At 35.2% G+C, this 17,284-nt stretch overlaps 1 protein-coding gene across 1 annotated transcript; it reads left to right on the plus strand.

The window, feature by feature from the left end:
• The first annotated feature begins 411 nt into the window (after window positions 1-411).
• rgs18 (regulator of G protein signaling 18) lies at window positions 412-15,926 on the plus strand. Its single transcript, XM_056472298.1, has 5 exons — window positions 412-604; window positions 5,421-5,519; window positions 5,675-5,736; window positions 9,579-9,745; window positions 14,320-15,926. Exons 1-5 carry the CDS (start codon window positions 483-485, stop codon window positions 14,563-14,565), a joined length of 696 nt encoding a protein of 231 aa, XP_056328273.1. The 5' UTR covers window positions 412-482; the 3' UTR covers window positions 14,566-15,926.
• Window positions 15,927-17,284: the final 1,358 nt, after the last annotated feature.

Raw genomic sequence — 17,284 nt, forward strand, 5'->3', positions numbered from 1 at the left:
TAGGGTTTGGACCCTAGCATAATGGGTTTTATTCGCATCCGGTAGGGGCATAGTGTATCGCAGACCTTACAGGGTCTTAAATCCGATCTCTAGATTAGGTACTTCAGAAACCTCACACTGATTACATAGTGACAAACCTCACTTAAAAAGAAGTAAGCCATTTACGCAGCTTGACCTGAAAATACCTTTAAAAAATTTAACTATATATATATATATATATATATATATATATATATATATATATATATATATATATATATATATATATACACACACACACATGCTGATGGGTATCCTAAAGAGAGATATTACAGTAAACGGTGGGTAGTTTCCCTGACAGGAAGTCATCTCTACAGGTATGGGAAATGACCTCCTAACACGCTAAACATACAAATATGAGCTTGAGGATTGTTTTTGGGGTGGTTTACACTAGATTGAGTCCCTGCTGTGCTGATCAGCGAGTGTCAACTTGAGGGAAGAGCATGAAGATTTTTGTGTTTCTGTTTCCTCAGTTTAACTTCTCTGCCCCCAAGGAGGAAGCATATTTCAAAATGCGCAGCGAGGACGAGCAGCTCGCCTGCAGAATGAAAGAGACACACTTGAGGTACACATTCATTTTATTTTTTACTCATATTAACACTGAAAGCGTTGAATGAGAGATATGTTGTCCTGACATTCACCCGCTGGTGGTTTTCTTCAAGCAAATGCATTGAGATAGCATTTGGGTGATGTTTCTCTTTGTTATGTGTAACTTCCTTTATTTCTGGAGCTCATTTTGCTGTGACCAAAATAAGAAGTCTTTGTTTATTTAAATGTTGCTCTTTTGAGATGTAGTAAATTAAACTTTTATTTACTTCTATGAAACAGGTCAAAAAACAATGTACTGTAGATCAGTGTGAAAATGCACCTGCTGTTGTGTCTACTTCATATTATGCTTTTGTATCTTGTATTATCAACATATCCTAAATTAAGATTAACTGTGGGAATATCTAATTGCTGAACTACAGTTCTGTCTTAAACCTTACAGTGTAAAAAAGACCTGTTATTTAACCGTATTCCCTATTTTGTGATTCACGAGTGTTTTCTGTTTATTTGTGAATTGCACTATGGGAGCTTGATTTCTACTCTGTCGAATTTAGATGGGGAAAATTTAACTCTACAGTTAAACAAAGTGACTTTTATTGACATTTTAGTAGTTTGTAATAATATAATGTAATAGAAATTTGATATTTTTATCACATTATATTATTTCAAACTACTAAAATGTCAATAAAAGTCACTTTGTTTAACTGTAGAGTTAAATTTTCAACATAGAGACAAATATAGAGAGAAATAAGTGTGTAAAATAACAGAATATGTACAGGCGGCTAATTATAAGTTTTTTTCGCATAACACCAACCCAGACAATATCACTTTAACATATTAAAAATGTTAATAAGAGTTCAAAATTTTCAAGGTTAAAAGTTTTTGGAAGAATTAAGGTCCCATAATGCATTTCAAAAGATGTGAATTTCAAAATATGCAAAAACTCTAATTTAAGGGTATCTTTGATAGAGTACTTTGCTAAGATGGACTGAGAAACAGCAGTAAATCTATTAGAACTCAAAATGCATGCAGCACAATGAGAGTAAAGTTTAACATTTCTCTCATAGACATGGTAAAAAAGCATTTCAGCAAATAAATAGTTTATTTTGTACAACATACAAACGTACAACGTTGTCTTTTGTACTCTAAAAGCCATTAGCTAGCACTATGGTAAAACTTCCCCTTATAACAGCCATATGGAAGCACTAATGTTCAGTTTAGCAACTTCATTGTGGAAGTAAACATGCTGCATGCGTGTACATTTGTGCACAATGCAAGCTGATTCCTTTACCTCATTTCTTAATAATAGATAGATAGATAGATAGATAGATAGATAGATAGATAGATAGATAGATAGATAGATAGATAGATAGATAGATAGATAGATAGATAGATAGATAGCAATATCACAAGTAGCAGTGCAAGATTGCTGTATATCAGCACTGGTGGGAGATGTGCGTTGTGTTAGTGTCCCACCAGTGCCGATATACAGCCACATCGCACTGCTACAAGTGTGATATTGCGTTTATACAACAGTTTGACGACATAATCGTGTATATAAAAAAGAAAATGAAACACAGAGAGTCTAAAAATCCTTTTGTATTAGGAACTACTTTCTTCTGCCATCTAAAAATCCTTTTGTATTAGGAACTACTTTCTTCTGACATCTGCAGCTTGTGTCAGAACAGCAGAAGCCATTACAAATTCACCAATGTCACTTTAGAGCTAGCGTTTGAATGATTCTCTAGCGTAATGTCTAAAGTGATGACAAAACAGGTGATTTTGCTGACATTTTATAATTATAAGGTTGAACGTGACATGAAATACCATCCGTCTATGGTATGGTATGGTATATGTCCTTACAGTATTACAGTCTACTACAGTCTACAGTGTTTCTCTGTTGCAATGAGGATATCACAAAAATTAACCCACTACCAAAATATATATCACTACATTTCTTCTTTCTTTCTGCCAACACAACACACATTCCTGATATGGGAGTCCCATCTCACACTCAATACACTAAAATTACTATAGTATAATTACAGCACTACAACATACAAAAAAAAGAGATCGACTTATTACTTACCAGTTTGACAAAGATTAATCTCAGTATGGCAAGCTAATTATCTCTGAAATGATAAATATTTAAAATAGCCATTATTCTTATAATTAAACTGCATAGTTGCAATCTAAACAACTACATTCTCCAATAAAAAAGCCTCGAAAGTGCATTGTGTTGTCCAACAGCTGCAATATATGTCAAACTGTAGAGTGTCCTCTGCTTGTTGCTGTATGTGGGCGGAGTAATACACAAAGGTGAAGGGTGAAGAGGTGGTACGAGTGCTGTTACTGGCAGAATATTGCATGGCTATCAGCCAATCAGATACAAAAACCAGACAGAACTGTTGTGTATATACAACAAGAGCAACAGGATGTCCAACAAGAATAATTTTTGTCATGGATGATATTTTGCTGTTTTTTTTTGGTGTATTTTCAATTCAATCCACCTTTATTTGTATAGCGCTTTTACAATGTAGATTGTGTCAAAGCAGCTTCACATAAAAGGTCATAGTAAATTGGAACAGTGTAGTTCAGTTTTTAGTGTTTAAGTTCAGTTCAGTTTAGCTCAGTTCAGTGTGGTTTAATAATCACTGCTGAGAGTCCAAACACTGAAGAGCAAATCCAACGATGCGCAGCTCTACAGATCCCAAACCATGCAAGCCAGTGGCGACAGCGGAGAGGGGAAAAAACTTCACTAATTGGCGGAAGTGAAGAAAAAACCTTGAGAGAAACCAAGCTCAGTTGGGCACGACCATTTCAATTTCTCCGCTGGCCACACGTCTTGTGCAGAGCTGCAGTCTCAGCGGCGAAGGCTGGAAGCTGGCCTCAGCGAAGACTCGTCTGTCCCTGGAGCATCACAGGAATCATGCTCTTCACTCCTCCATGACCACCACAGTAGCTGCTCAGGATACGGCCTAGTGCAGGATATGGAAACCTTGGGATCATCTCGTCGTTGGTCTTGGATCGAATCAGTGACTCTGCATAGTCTGAGGGCCTCAGGAAGAGTATCCTCTGGTGGAAATGGAGAATAAAGAGAATAATTAGCGTAGCTGCTGTTCATAGTGTATATAAACAAGATGCAGAAACCTGTGTGGAAACCCGCTAAGTGGTGCACTGAATGTATGCTTTACTAAACAGATAAGTCTTTAATCTAGTTTTGAATTGGGAGAGTCTGTCTGAGCCTCTGAGCCTTTCATTTGTAAAGATATTTGTGTGTTGCTGTACATCCTTTGTATATTAAGCAATGTGTAAGTGAGGCGCATAACTAATGTGCCCTGCACTGGACCTTAGAACTGCTTTCAGCTTGTCTATTGAGCAGTCTATTTTAGTTCCTCAAAATAGCAATGGCCAACAATGCACCTTAACACGCCTCCTTTCTAGACTAGAACACCCATGAGTCCACAAAGTGGTGCAAATGGATTTGCTATTTAAACAACATGGCGGAAAATGGGAAAATTAAGGTTGCTTTGCTCTGAAAATAGCAACACATCGAGGGAAACACATCTTGTGCCTTATTGCGCCGGGTATATGATAGGGCCATTTATGTTTTGGTGGCCTTGGCCAAATTACAGACACGATAACTTGGATTTGAAGCACGAATTAAATGTTTTGTGGGAGTAACTACATTTTGCAGACATGCAATAAGGCTCTGACGTTCCAGCAAACAGTTTTGCGATTTGCACTCACAGTTTAGAGTATGTTAAGTCTGTTTTGGAAAATGTGCCAAAGCAATTGGGGAAAAAAAACTGTAACATTTCTCTCATAGGCATGGTAAAAAACATTTCAGCAAATAAATAGTTTGTTTTGTATTAACATATCATTGACTCTTGTACTCTAAAAGCCATTAGCTAGCACTGTGGTAAAACTTCCCCTTATAGCGGCCATATGGTAGCACAAATGTTCAGCTTAGCAACTTCATAATGGAAGAAAACATGCCGCATGTGTGTACATTTGTGCACAATGCAATCTGATTCCTTGACCTCATTTATTAATGATAGATGGACGGACGGACGGACATACGGGTAGACAGATAGATAGACAGATAGATAGATAGACAGACAGACAGACAGACAGACAGACAGACAGACAGACAGACAGACAGACAGACAGATAGACAGATAGATAGATAGATAGATAGATAGATAGATAGATAGATAGATAGATAGATAGATAGATAGATAGATAGATAGATAGATAGATAGATATTCTTTTAATTACATTGTGGGGCCTTGATCTTTCTTCCAACAACTTTTAACCTTGAAATGTTGTACAAAGTGACTTATATTGACATTTTTATTGATTAAATGGATATATTGACTGAGTTGGTGTTGTATATTACACTACAAATCTCTTGTATTAAGCTGCCAGTACATATTCTGTTAATTTACTCACTTATTTCTCTCTATATTTCTCTCTATGTTGAAAATTCAACTCTACAGTTGAAGAAAGTGACTTTTATTGACATTTTAGTAGTTTGAAATAATATAATGTGATAGAAGTATGACATTTCTATCACATCATATTATTTCAAACTATTAAAATGTCAATAAAAGTCACTTTGTTTAACTGTAGAGGTGAATTTTCACCATCTAAAGTCGACAGAGCATAAATCAACATCCCATAATGTAATTCACAACCAAAAATTGAAAAAAAAACACTTGTGAATTACAAAAATGTTAATTGACAGATATTTTTTAAAGGATTGATTGATTGATTGATTGATTGATTGATTGATTGATTGATTGATTGTGATTTTGTATCTGTCTTTGCAGAAATAAGGATAAAAAAGGTCGACTCAGTCTTCTTTTGGCCAGGTCTGGATCCCACGAAAATGTCAGTCCCGAGAAGAAACCCCAAGCTAAAAGTAACCAGTAAGTCAGATATTTTTTACTCAATCAGCTCCAAAATAAAAAAAGTCACCTTACAATGATTCATATTGGATAATCAGACGCATGAATCTGTCTTTAAACTCACGAAGTGCTTCTCTAACAACAATAATAACCACTGATTAATGTGATTTTGACAGTATACCACCGGACGTGGCTATGAAATGGAGTGACTCATTTGAGGACTTGCTGAGTCACTCAGGTAAGAGCTCTTCATTTTATCATTGCATTGCAGTTAATGCGTCTGAATGTTTTAAAGTTCCCCGTCATAACCACAGCATGAAAAGAAATGCATGTGACAAGTCTTCTGAACTTTGTGGTTTTTGCGTAATTGATTAAACAATCACGTTATTAATTATGCTTTGTGGAATGGCTATTATTGGTCCTTCAGTGGAACATTGTAATGAGGTGGTGATTTATTAAAAGTAGATTGGACTGTCTGCGCTGTGAATAAATGCTGGGTTCCACACAATTGATTTAACTTATTAGTTTTAAATAAATTTAAGTTGATTGAACATAAAATAATTGAGTTGTCCAACCAAAAAAAATCAAGAGTTGTTTCAGCTAATTTTAAATAAGTGGTTTGAATTCAACATAGGCTCATTCTAAAAACGTAGCCCTATATACGTTTCTGGAGATCGTGAATTATGTAGCTAGAAGCATGTATGGCTGCATTTCGTCTTTAAAATGCCACGCGGTGGTATGAAACCGTTCCTTTTCGCGCTTACCAGCTGACCGCTTACCTCCATATGGACGGCTTTCCTGCTGTTTGACCAGTAGCTCACCATGTATGTCAGAGGAGTTTGAGACACAGTGAGGGGATGACCACAACGTCAGGGTTCGAGTCTGGTGAAGAACGGTTCCAGGAGGTGGGTAAGACAAAAACAGAAACCAAAAAATAGTAACTAAAGTAAAAAAAGGTAAGAATGTGGTAAAATCTGAAAACGTGGTAAAAATCAGGTGAGGGCTTTTCTTTTTCTGGATTGCTTTTTAAAACTGTTGGTTGGGTTTAGGAAAGTGGGTGGATGGGTCAATCGGTGCTTTTGAAAACACTATTGGTTGGGTTTAAGGAAGGAGAAGGGTGGGTCAGTCGATAAGTCAGTCGGTCGACAGTGGCCTCTGGTGGATTTATGCAAAAACAGCAGGCACGAATGGCACTTGCGAGAGAAATTTGAGATCTGAAAAAGCGCACACTGCAGCCTCTAGTAAATTCGCAAAAAACAAAAAATGCAAAAAATTTAGCTCCTGGGACGTATTTGGCGCTCTCCAGAAATGTATATAGTGGTACAGAATGAGCCCGGGTTGCTTGAATTCATCATTGTTTGAGTGAGTAAATATGATTAATTTAACATCATCAGCAGCATTATTTTGGATCAGTTGTTTTTACTGCAAGAAGTTATATGTTGCATTTTGAGCTGCTTCTGTTAATACACAATGCAAAAAATGCTGAGATCCACACAATTCCTTCATGTTGTCCAAACAAAAATTATTCTTTCATTTTCTTTTCAGCTTAGTCTTTTTATTACTTCGGGGTCACCACAGTGGAATGAACCGCGAACTTGTCCAGCACATGTTTTACGCAGTGAATGGCCTTCCAGCCGCAACCCATCTCTGGGAAACCAAACACAAATTAAGTTAACTTAATAGTTTTTACAAATTTAAGTGGATTCAATGATAAGTAACTCAATGATACACTCTGGGCAAATTTACTACCCTTTTGTTATGTTAGGGATGAAAACATCCACTGAATTAAACTGCTGTAAAAATGCAACAGATCATTTTTTTTCAGTTTTTTTTTTTTTTTTTGCATAAATCTGTTAATAAATCTCAGTCCTGATCAAAACTAAATAATTGTTTGGAAAATGACATGATTTTAACTCTTTAATTGCCAAATTCACAAATGATGTCACTGATTTGGTGAAAAACACACTCAAAATAACGTATTTTCAATATAAAAATTGTGGACTAGATTTTTTTTACCAACAGTAAATTAGAGAGAAAAAAATAAAAAACTAACAATGCATCAAAGGCAATGTTGCTACTAATCATTCATATGTCCCAAGACTGATAAAAGGTAAAATGCAGTCCACAATCACTTTTTTTTATTGAAAATACGTCATTTTGAGTGTTTTTTTCACCAAATCAGTGACATCATTTTTGAATTTGGCAATTAAAGAGATCAAATCCTGCAATTTTTAAAAACATTTAGTAGTTTTGATCAGGACTGAGGTTAATTAACAGATTTATGCAAAACAAAGTTTAAAAAAAAATTATCTGATGCATTTTTAATTTAGTGGATCTTTTCATCTTGAAAGTAACAAAAGGGTCATACATTTGAACAGTACACAAGGGTTAAAAAGTAGTTTGAACAAGCAGGAAAAGTCATTTTCTGAGTGCAAACGATAGTACTTCACAACATTTGTGGTAATCTGAACTAATCTTAAAGACAAAATTGTACCTAAAATGACCGAAAGAGTCCGAAAGAAACGTTACTTTTATCTGGGTTTGCTGCTTTTTATAAAATAGTGTGCAAGTGTAACAATTGTAGACTAAATTTTAATAAGTTCCATTTGTTTTGGCAATTTCTATAGTTAAAATCTACATTATTCAGGAAATGGGCCAAATTAGTTAGTCCATTTGATTTAATTAGTCCATTCAATATTTGCAAGCAGAAACATGTACAACTTTGGTGTGTTAATGTAAAAAATGCATTCACCCATTATGCGCCTTATGTTTATACTGTAAGGCAACAATACACTAAAATCGTGAAAAGTTTGTCTTTGAAAGTTGTAAAGTGTAAAACAGACAAATATCATGCTAGGCCTTTTTTTTGAAGACATTTTGAGGAATGTGGTGGACATTCTTTTCCATATAAAGTTTATAAAAAACAAGAATCGTCTTCAAGGCATTGTTAATTTGTGCTCAAAAAATTTAGGAGTTCCTCTGCGAAGTCTTGCATCCTATTACGAACAGAAAGTGTTGAGGATGAGACATAAAATACTAGGAAACAGCACACACCCCTTAAACAAATATTTTGATTAGTTGCCCCTTGGGCGATGTCTAAGGACAAAAAGACATCCAAAAATCTTTATAAATTCACTTTTGTGCCTGAAGCAATACGGTTATGTAATAAATGTACTTAATCAATGAATCATTACCTGCTATTATTTGTTATTGATATAGAGTTTTTATTCTTTCCCAGTTATTTGTTTGTGTACTTGATGTTAAATGTTGGGTTTATTGTAAGTGTGTCCTTCTTGTTATATGTAAAGCACCACCATGGCGAAATAAATTGCCCCAAGGGGATTAATAAAGTTTTAAACTAGCCTAAAACTAACTTTGGTCTAATATAAAGAGATTATGACAAAGACCAAAAGAAAATTGCCACCAGAAACTATTATTACACTATAAAAATATCCGGAAATGAACAGTTTTCTGTATTTTGTGATTAATGTTTTTTATTTTTCCCTGTTTATTCATGCTTTCCAATTGCATATGGGATCTTGATCTTTCTTCCAACAATATTTGACCTTAAAAATATGTAAAAAGTGACTTTTGTTAACTTTTTTAATAGTTTAAAGTGAGATATTGTCTGGGTTGGTGTTGTATATTACGGTACATATCATAATATTATGTATATTATGGTACACTTTTCTCTATATATTATCTATATATTATGATTTATTTCTCTCTATATGATTTCCTATGTTATTTCAAACTACAAAAATGTCAATAAAAGTCACTTTGTTAAACTGTGGAGTTGAATTTTTAACAACAAAAGTCGACAGAGCAGAGATCAAGCTCCCGTAATATAAACAATTCAAAATCGATTCTAATTAAACGAAAAAGACAAAATACAGAAACTCTTATTTAACAGATTTTTTTTTACAGTGAAGGGCAAATTTCAAAACGCTTTAACCACATGGCTGCTGTAGACTCCAATGCAAAAAAAATAGGAAAAGAGTCCCAATAGTCTCCCTACTCAACATCAATACGTATAAATAATGAATTTAGCAATTAATGTTAAGTTGCCTCTCATTTCAGATGGTGTGGAAGTCTTTACACGATTCCTGCGCACAGAGTTTAGTGAGGAGAACATTGAGTTCTGGTTAGCCTGCGAAGACTTCAAAACCACTGAGTCTTCGACCAAGCTGCAGACTAAAGCCAAACAGATACACGCTATTTTCATTGATAAGGAAGCTCCCAAAGAGGTATGTACAACGGTACACATTTGCATTTTGAATTTATAGTCAGGAGTAATGCCATATTTAATAAATAAAGAGAAATACAGGTTGAGAAAGCTAGAAACACAATCACAATGGAATTTATTGAAAATATCATTGCAAAAAATGTATTCACCCATTATTTTCCTTATGTTTATAAGGCAACTATTTACTAAAATCCTGAAAGGTTTGTCTTTTTCAGTTTTCAGAGAGATATCAACATTGTGAAAATGTTTAAATATGCATGCTAGGCCTGTAGAAGAATGTGCTGGACATTCTTTTCCATGTACAATAAATGGAGAGTAAAATGTTTAAGAAGCTCATTGCCGGATGGATGGATGGATGGATGGATGGATGGATGGATGGATGGATGGATGGATGGATATGTGGTCAGACAGACAGACAGACAGACAGACAGATAGACAGATAGATAGATAGATAGATAGATAGATAGATAGATAGATAGATAGATAGATAGATAGATAGATAGATAGATAGATAGATAGATAGATAGATAGATAGATAGATAGATGGATGGATGGATCGATGAACTGATGAATGGATGGATGGATGGATAGACAGACAGACAGACAGACAGACAGACAGACAGACAGACAGACAGACAGACAGACAGACAGACAGACAGACAGATAGATAGATAGATAGATAGATAGATAGATAGATAGATAGATAGATAGATAGATAGATAGATAGATAGATGAATGGATCGATGAACTGATGAATCGATGGATGGAAGGATGGATGGATGGATGGATGGATGGATGGATAGATGGATTAATGGATAGACGGATGGGTATGTGGACAGACAGATGGACGGACGGACGGATGGATGGATGGAGAATAGATTGTGTATTTGGAATTTTTTTTTAAATCTTTACATTTTATGTAATAAAAATAATTACACAGACCCAGAAACTTGCTTGTGCCTATAGACTGACTCATTCACGTGATGTCACTGTTTCAACAAAATCACATTAGGTAATTTAACTCTCACTTTCAAAAGTTTGCACTTTGAAAGTTTCAGTTTTTCGGCCTTTAAAATGCCTTTGTCAAGTAATCAAACATATACCATCTTATTTATATGTATTTTTGGACAAGAAATACAACCAATACCCAGCTAACAATTGTAGGTTCCAAAAATTCCCTTAATGCTTCCAATAATCTAAATAAGATTATTTTTGAATGTTCTTGGAATGTTTAAGACAATCAGGTTTTTAAACAATGTATTAACATAAATATTTTGCTTATAATAGTAACAATGCTATTCAAAAAATGTGTTATGTTTCAGTCCCACTTTATATTTAAGGTATAGTTAAACAAAAAGAAAGTTTACTCACCCTCAAGTGATTCCAAACCTTTATGAGTTTCTGTAGATATTTTGAAGAAAGCTGAAAACCTTTAACCATTGACTTTAATAATATTTGTTGTTTCCTTCAAAATATTTCTTCATGGTATATTATTTTGGTCAGACTTTATTTAGATGGTCCATTTGTTGAATTTAAGTTACATTGCATCTTCATGCCAACTAATTCTCATTAGATTATAAGTAGACTGTTAGGTTGGGGTTGGGGTTAGGGTTAGTGTAAGTTGACATGTACTTGCAAAGTTTCTTATAGTCAGTTAGATGTCTGTTGAAGGAGCAGTATCAACAGATATTAAGCAGACAGTCTACTAATACTCAAATGGACACAATTTTTAATTTTGGGTGAACTATCCTTTTAAATGTCTCTTAAAATATTTTAAGAACATTGCATCCATGTTATATCAATGTTGTACCAATGTTGTAACAATAACAAACAATTTGAAACAAACATTCTAAGAATGTTCGAAAAACATAATTTTAATAATGTTAGCTACGTGCTAGCATGTACACAACTGTTAATTAACATTCCAAAATGTTCTGAGAAAAGAGGCCACATAGGAAAACACCTTATTGTTAGTGACAAACAATGCTACATTGCTAGCTACATGTAGCACTTTTGGGTAACCGCAGTGGGAGGGTGAGGGGGCCACATTAGACACAAACGAGGCTCTTTAAGCTCATGTCTGTGGTGGTGAAGCGTGGTGTGTTTGCACAGAGGCCATTGTGAGCCCCGGCCTCATGACTGGGGGCAGATCTATGAGCGTGTGGTTTTCCTGCGTTTGGCTGCAAACTCCCCTCCGTCGCCCACGCAGCTGAGAAAATAGACTCTGAAAAAAAGCAGAAGTGAAAATCAAGCAGCAGGACCACTTGCTCTGAACAAACAGAGAGCCGATAAAGAAACTAAGAATGGAAAGTAGCCCTGCTGAAAGCTTGCTCAGTTCTTGTAAAGAGAAACCATTATATATTATAATTTGTTTTATTCCTTTGTTATTTATAACTGAGAGAATTTACTGTTGTCAGAGTAAACAGTATCTCTGCAGAGGTGAAAAGGAGGGAAAAGCCTCAGACTACTAATGAAAACTGCATACATTTTGAATTTTTCACATTTGTTGTTGTTGTTGTTGTTATTATAATATCATCAGAACTACAGTGTGAATGAAAATTCTAACTTAAGAAAGTATTTCAGAGTGTCCTTGGTTTGGCCAATTTATAACTAAACCTAACTACATGCGATACAATGCCGCAGCATACAATAAAAAGTATCTTTTTAACCTTCCTGTCATGTTTGGGTCAAATCTGACCGATTTACAACTATCTGTTATAAACTACTTTAATCAACCTTGTTACACCTGTGATGTCCCAGTCAAAAGTGAGCACCATAGGAAATGAATGGATATCCAGACTATATTCATCGATCAAACAGAAAACATCCCCATTCACACCACCCCAACTTTCTCACTCACACACACATTTCAGACTGAACGATGTCTTTTGCGGATGCACATCTCTTTCCCAGGTTTATGTGCCATTCCTGCAGCATGATCTTAAGAGGAAACGTAACTATTTTACGTTTTACGATTTTTAAAAAGCATGGCAACAAACCCCACCTCTAAACCCAACCATCATTGGGGTAAGAAAGAAAGAAAGAAAGAAAGAAAGTCTTCTTTCTTTCTTTCAACCAGTCTCCATATAGACAATTTCTTGGTCTAGCGGGAGCACTTTTAGCTTAGCATCAATTATTTTATTGGATTAGACCATTAGCATTTTGCCCAAAAAATGACCAAAGTATAACTAGTGCTAGTTCTGTGTCCATAATCACCGTCTATACCCTCATTTACTATTCCCTACATTAACAAAACAACAGCATAAACTACTAAGACAATAATCACCTCAGGTACCGATTATGTGCTTTTTCAGTGTTAAATGCTACCAATGGGATTTTGAATACTATTTTATGTGACATTTACAGTATTGGCCATTCTACTAAAACGCAGCAGCAAATAGTTCACCTCAGATCTTGACAATAACAGTTTGAAAACGAAAGTCAGAACTGTGACTCGGAGCAAACCAACAACATCAACATCAGTAGCCTATTAATAATGTTAAAGAGGTTATCAATCAGATTATAACCCATTACGCTATGAGTGGCTGATATTTAAATGAATGGCAGATATCTAAATATTTCTGTCATGTTTGGTGCGGACATCCAAACTACTTGTCGATGGAATCTTGTTGCGTCACATGACGTTAGGACACTGCGTAATGCTTGACCTTGTATCATGATGAACTTTTTTAGTAGGTATATATAGTCAAAAATGTAGTGGTGATTCAACTCTGTTGATATCACGACAAAGAAAAAAGCTTAAATTTCTACTAAGAGGTCGATCACGGCGAACACACTTTTGCCTTCCAAAAACACAAGGTGCACCACACTACCTTTTTTGTTGACAAGAAAAAAGAAGTTTAGTGTGCTTTTTATGTTGCTAGGCAAGGACTGAATCACATGTATATTGCGCGAGAGTCTTGCTGTTGATATTAGTATAATTTTCATACTTAATAATATTGTGATATTCAAGATTTGTCAAGTCATACAGCACCAGATACCTCAAAACAGCAACCCCTAGTCTCTCCTCTATCTTCAAAAGTCGGTTTGACAACACAAACACTACTGTCACCTCAACGGAAACCCCACCTCTGCTTTTATTTGAGTCGATACTCAGAATTTTGGTATCGGATCGGATCGGTTCCAAAAAAATGGTATCGATGCATCCCTAAGATCAAGCCTCAGCCAGGTAATAAAAGGTAACGCAAAAGTAACTCAAAGTAACATACCGCATTACTTTAAATAAAAAGAAACTAAGTAACATAATTAGTTACATTTTTAGGGAGTAACTCAATATTGTAATGCATTAAAAGTAACATTCCTCAACACTGGTCAAGGGTATGTTATACTGCAATTAAGAAATAAGCACACATGTGTGAGCATATCCAAACATTCCAAGCACCCCAAGAAAACTTTTAAGATGCTGAGAATCTTTTAGATTGTTTTATAAAGCAAAAGAAAGCACAGATCAGATGTATGGCAAAATCATTGTCCCACAAACAATAAACTTACAACACTTCATTATCTTGGGCAACTCAAAGATGACGCTGTACATTTTGCTCTATTTTCCACTAGATCAACATCGACCATTCAACCAAAGCTGCCATTGAGAAGAACATCCTTCAGCCCACCAGCTCCTGCTTCGACGCAGCGCAGCAAAAAATCTACGGCTTGATGAAAAGAGACTGCTATCCCCGATTCCTCGCCTCTGATATCTACCTGACCCTAACAAAGAGATCAGGTCCACCTACTATGACCAGGAGAAGATCCCGCTCCTTCGTTTTCAATGAACGTCCCGAAGGCACAGCGGCCTGGTTGTAGATCTGTACTGTAATGCTAGTTTTTGTGTTTGTACAGTTGAAGTCTGAATTATTAGCCCCCCTGAATTATTATATTTTTTATAATAATCACACACATGCAGGTATTCACCACCAAGTTAATGCTGCATCAATGAAAAATAAAAAATAGAACACAAAACACGAGAGATTTCCTGGAACAGGATCCATCAAGATGGCTCAAATTAAGCACTGCTGGCATGTTTCTAGCATGATTACTATATCTCTATCATATTACTAGCAAGATTAGCATGCAACTAGCATGTTACTACCATGATAAGCATGTCGGCAGCATGATTAACACGTTACTAGCATATTGTTAGCAAGATTAGCATGTTACTAGCATATTGTTTACACGATTCAGGCCAGTGTTTATTTTGACAGCAAATTTTGATTTAGTTTTAGTCTTTGGGCTAAAATTCTAGTTTAGTTTTAGTCATATTTTAGTCTTCTGAATCATTTTAATTTTAGTTTTAGTCGACTAAATTTCTTAAGATTTTATATTTTTTTATATATAAATATATATTTTGTTTAATTTAAGTAAATATTGTAAACATTTATTTATACAAAATATTCTAACTTAAAATTAAATTAACAGTTTCACTAAAATATGGAATATAGCTTTTCCATTGAAGAGCAAAAATTTGATATGCATTGTTTATTAATATTGTTTATTAAACTGTGAAATTATGTGTCGGCAAGAACAGTAGACTACTGAAAATGTAGGACTTTGCAATTATTTAGCAAACCCTTTATTTTAACTTTTACTATACACTTAAACGGAGTAAATTCTCTAAAGGTCAGCAAGAAGCTATACTGGTCAGTTTAGCAAAAGCACACACTCAGGTAAATAAAATAAGATCCGAGTTTACCTTTGCTAAATTTTGGGATGATTCCTTGCTGATGTCGCTTTAGATTTGTTACTGTCTTTTTGTTTTGACATCAAACGTGAATCTTCTTTTTCTCTTAATCAGACAGACGCCCCTATGGAAGATGATGTAATTGCATCCCACATCTACTGTGGATCAGTTACTTTTCAAATGTGTGTGTGTGTGTGTGCGTCATGCATCACACACCAACATTAAATCTGATTGAATATTTTCCAAAAAAACATCCCTCAATCGCATTCTAGTTTTCATCTAGTTTTCGTCGGTAGAAACTTGTCACGAAAATTATGACGAAAATAACACTGATTCAGGCATATTTAGCATGTTGTTAGCACAATTTGCATGTTGTTAGCATGATTAGCATGTTGCCAGCACGATTAAAATGTTGTTGGCCTGACTGTAGCATGATTAGCATATTGCTAGCATTTTGCTAACATGATTAACATTTTGCTAGAATTATTAGCCCTTCTGAATAATTTTTTTCCCCAATCTCTGTTTAACGGAAGGAAGATTTTTTTCAACATATTTCTAAATGTAAAAGTTTTAATAATTAATAATAGCTGATTTCTTTTATCTTTGCCATGATGAAAAAAATACTGCTTAAGGAGGCTAATAATGTTGACCTTTTTAAAAAATTAACAACTGTTTTTGTTCTAGCCGAAATAAAACAAATAAGACTTTCTCCTGGAGAAAAAGTATTATAGGAAATACTGTGGAAAATTCCTTGCTCTGTTAAACATCATTTGGGAAATATTTGAAAAAGAAGAAATGAATCACAGGGGGGCAAATACTTTTGACTTCAACTGTGTATTGTCAGTAGCACTTGAATCCCATGACACCTCTCAGCTATTTATTAACATTAGTTCCTGTGTTGCTGGTTGTGTATTTAAATACTAATCATCCTGTCGTCGTTGCCAAATGCTCGATTTGTGCTTGAAAGATTCCATGCCTAGATTAATTTAATCTACTTGTCTAGAATGGCAAAACATTGTAAATAACTGTTTTTGTGATAAAATGCTCTGTGTAATAAACTGTACATAAATGTCTTTTAATTACATTTCAGCATTTTGTAAACCTCTGTATCTATATAGATGAAGCGACTTACAAATTAAGACTCTAGATGTCATTTACTTGTGAAACTGTTACAAAACAAAAGAACAACAGCATGTAAATACTATGACAAGTCAGTCTAATAGGGTGTATGCAGAAGTATGCGTAAGGACTTTTAATTTTTTAATAACCTGGTTTAAGCGCTTCCGGTGAACTGTATGCCGTTACCAACCATCCTGAAAATGGATGATATTTACATTTCTGGAGATCAGGAATTATGTAGCCATAGCTATGTATTGCTGCATTTCGTCTTTAAAACGAACGCTACAGAGCGGAATGCGCCATTCCTTTTCGCGCTTACCAGCTGACCTCTTACCTCCATATGGACGGCTTTCCCACTGTTACCAGTTTGTCCAGTTAGCTCGCCATGTACGTCAGTGGACTTGAGATGCAGTGAGCAGTTAACCACGACAATGAAATTTGAGTTCATGAAGAACAGTTCCAGAAAGCAGGTAAGACAAAAACAGCATGCAAAAAATAACAAACAAGTAAATAACAGGGTGAGAATGTGGTAAAATCTGAAAACGTGGTAAAAATCAGGCACGGGATTTTCTTTTTCTGGATTGCTTTTTAAAATTGTTGCTTGGGTTTAGTGAAGTGGGTGGGCGTTGGTCAATTTGCAAATACTATAGGTTGGATTTAGGGAAGAGGAGGGTGGGTCAGTCGATCGGTCAGTCAGTCAAGTCAGTCGACAGCGGCCTCTGGTGG

This window comes from Danio aesculapii, chromosome 2 (assembly GCF_903798145.1).
Source record: "Danio aesculapii chromosome 2, fDanAes4.1, whole genome shotgun sequence".
Taxonomy (NCBI): domain Eukaryota; kingdom Metazoa; phylum Chordata; class Actinopteri; order Cypriniformes; family Danionidae; genus Danio; species Danio aesculapii.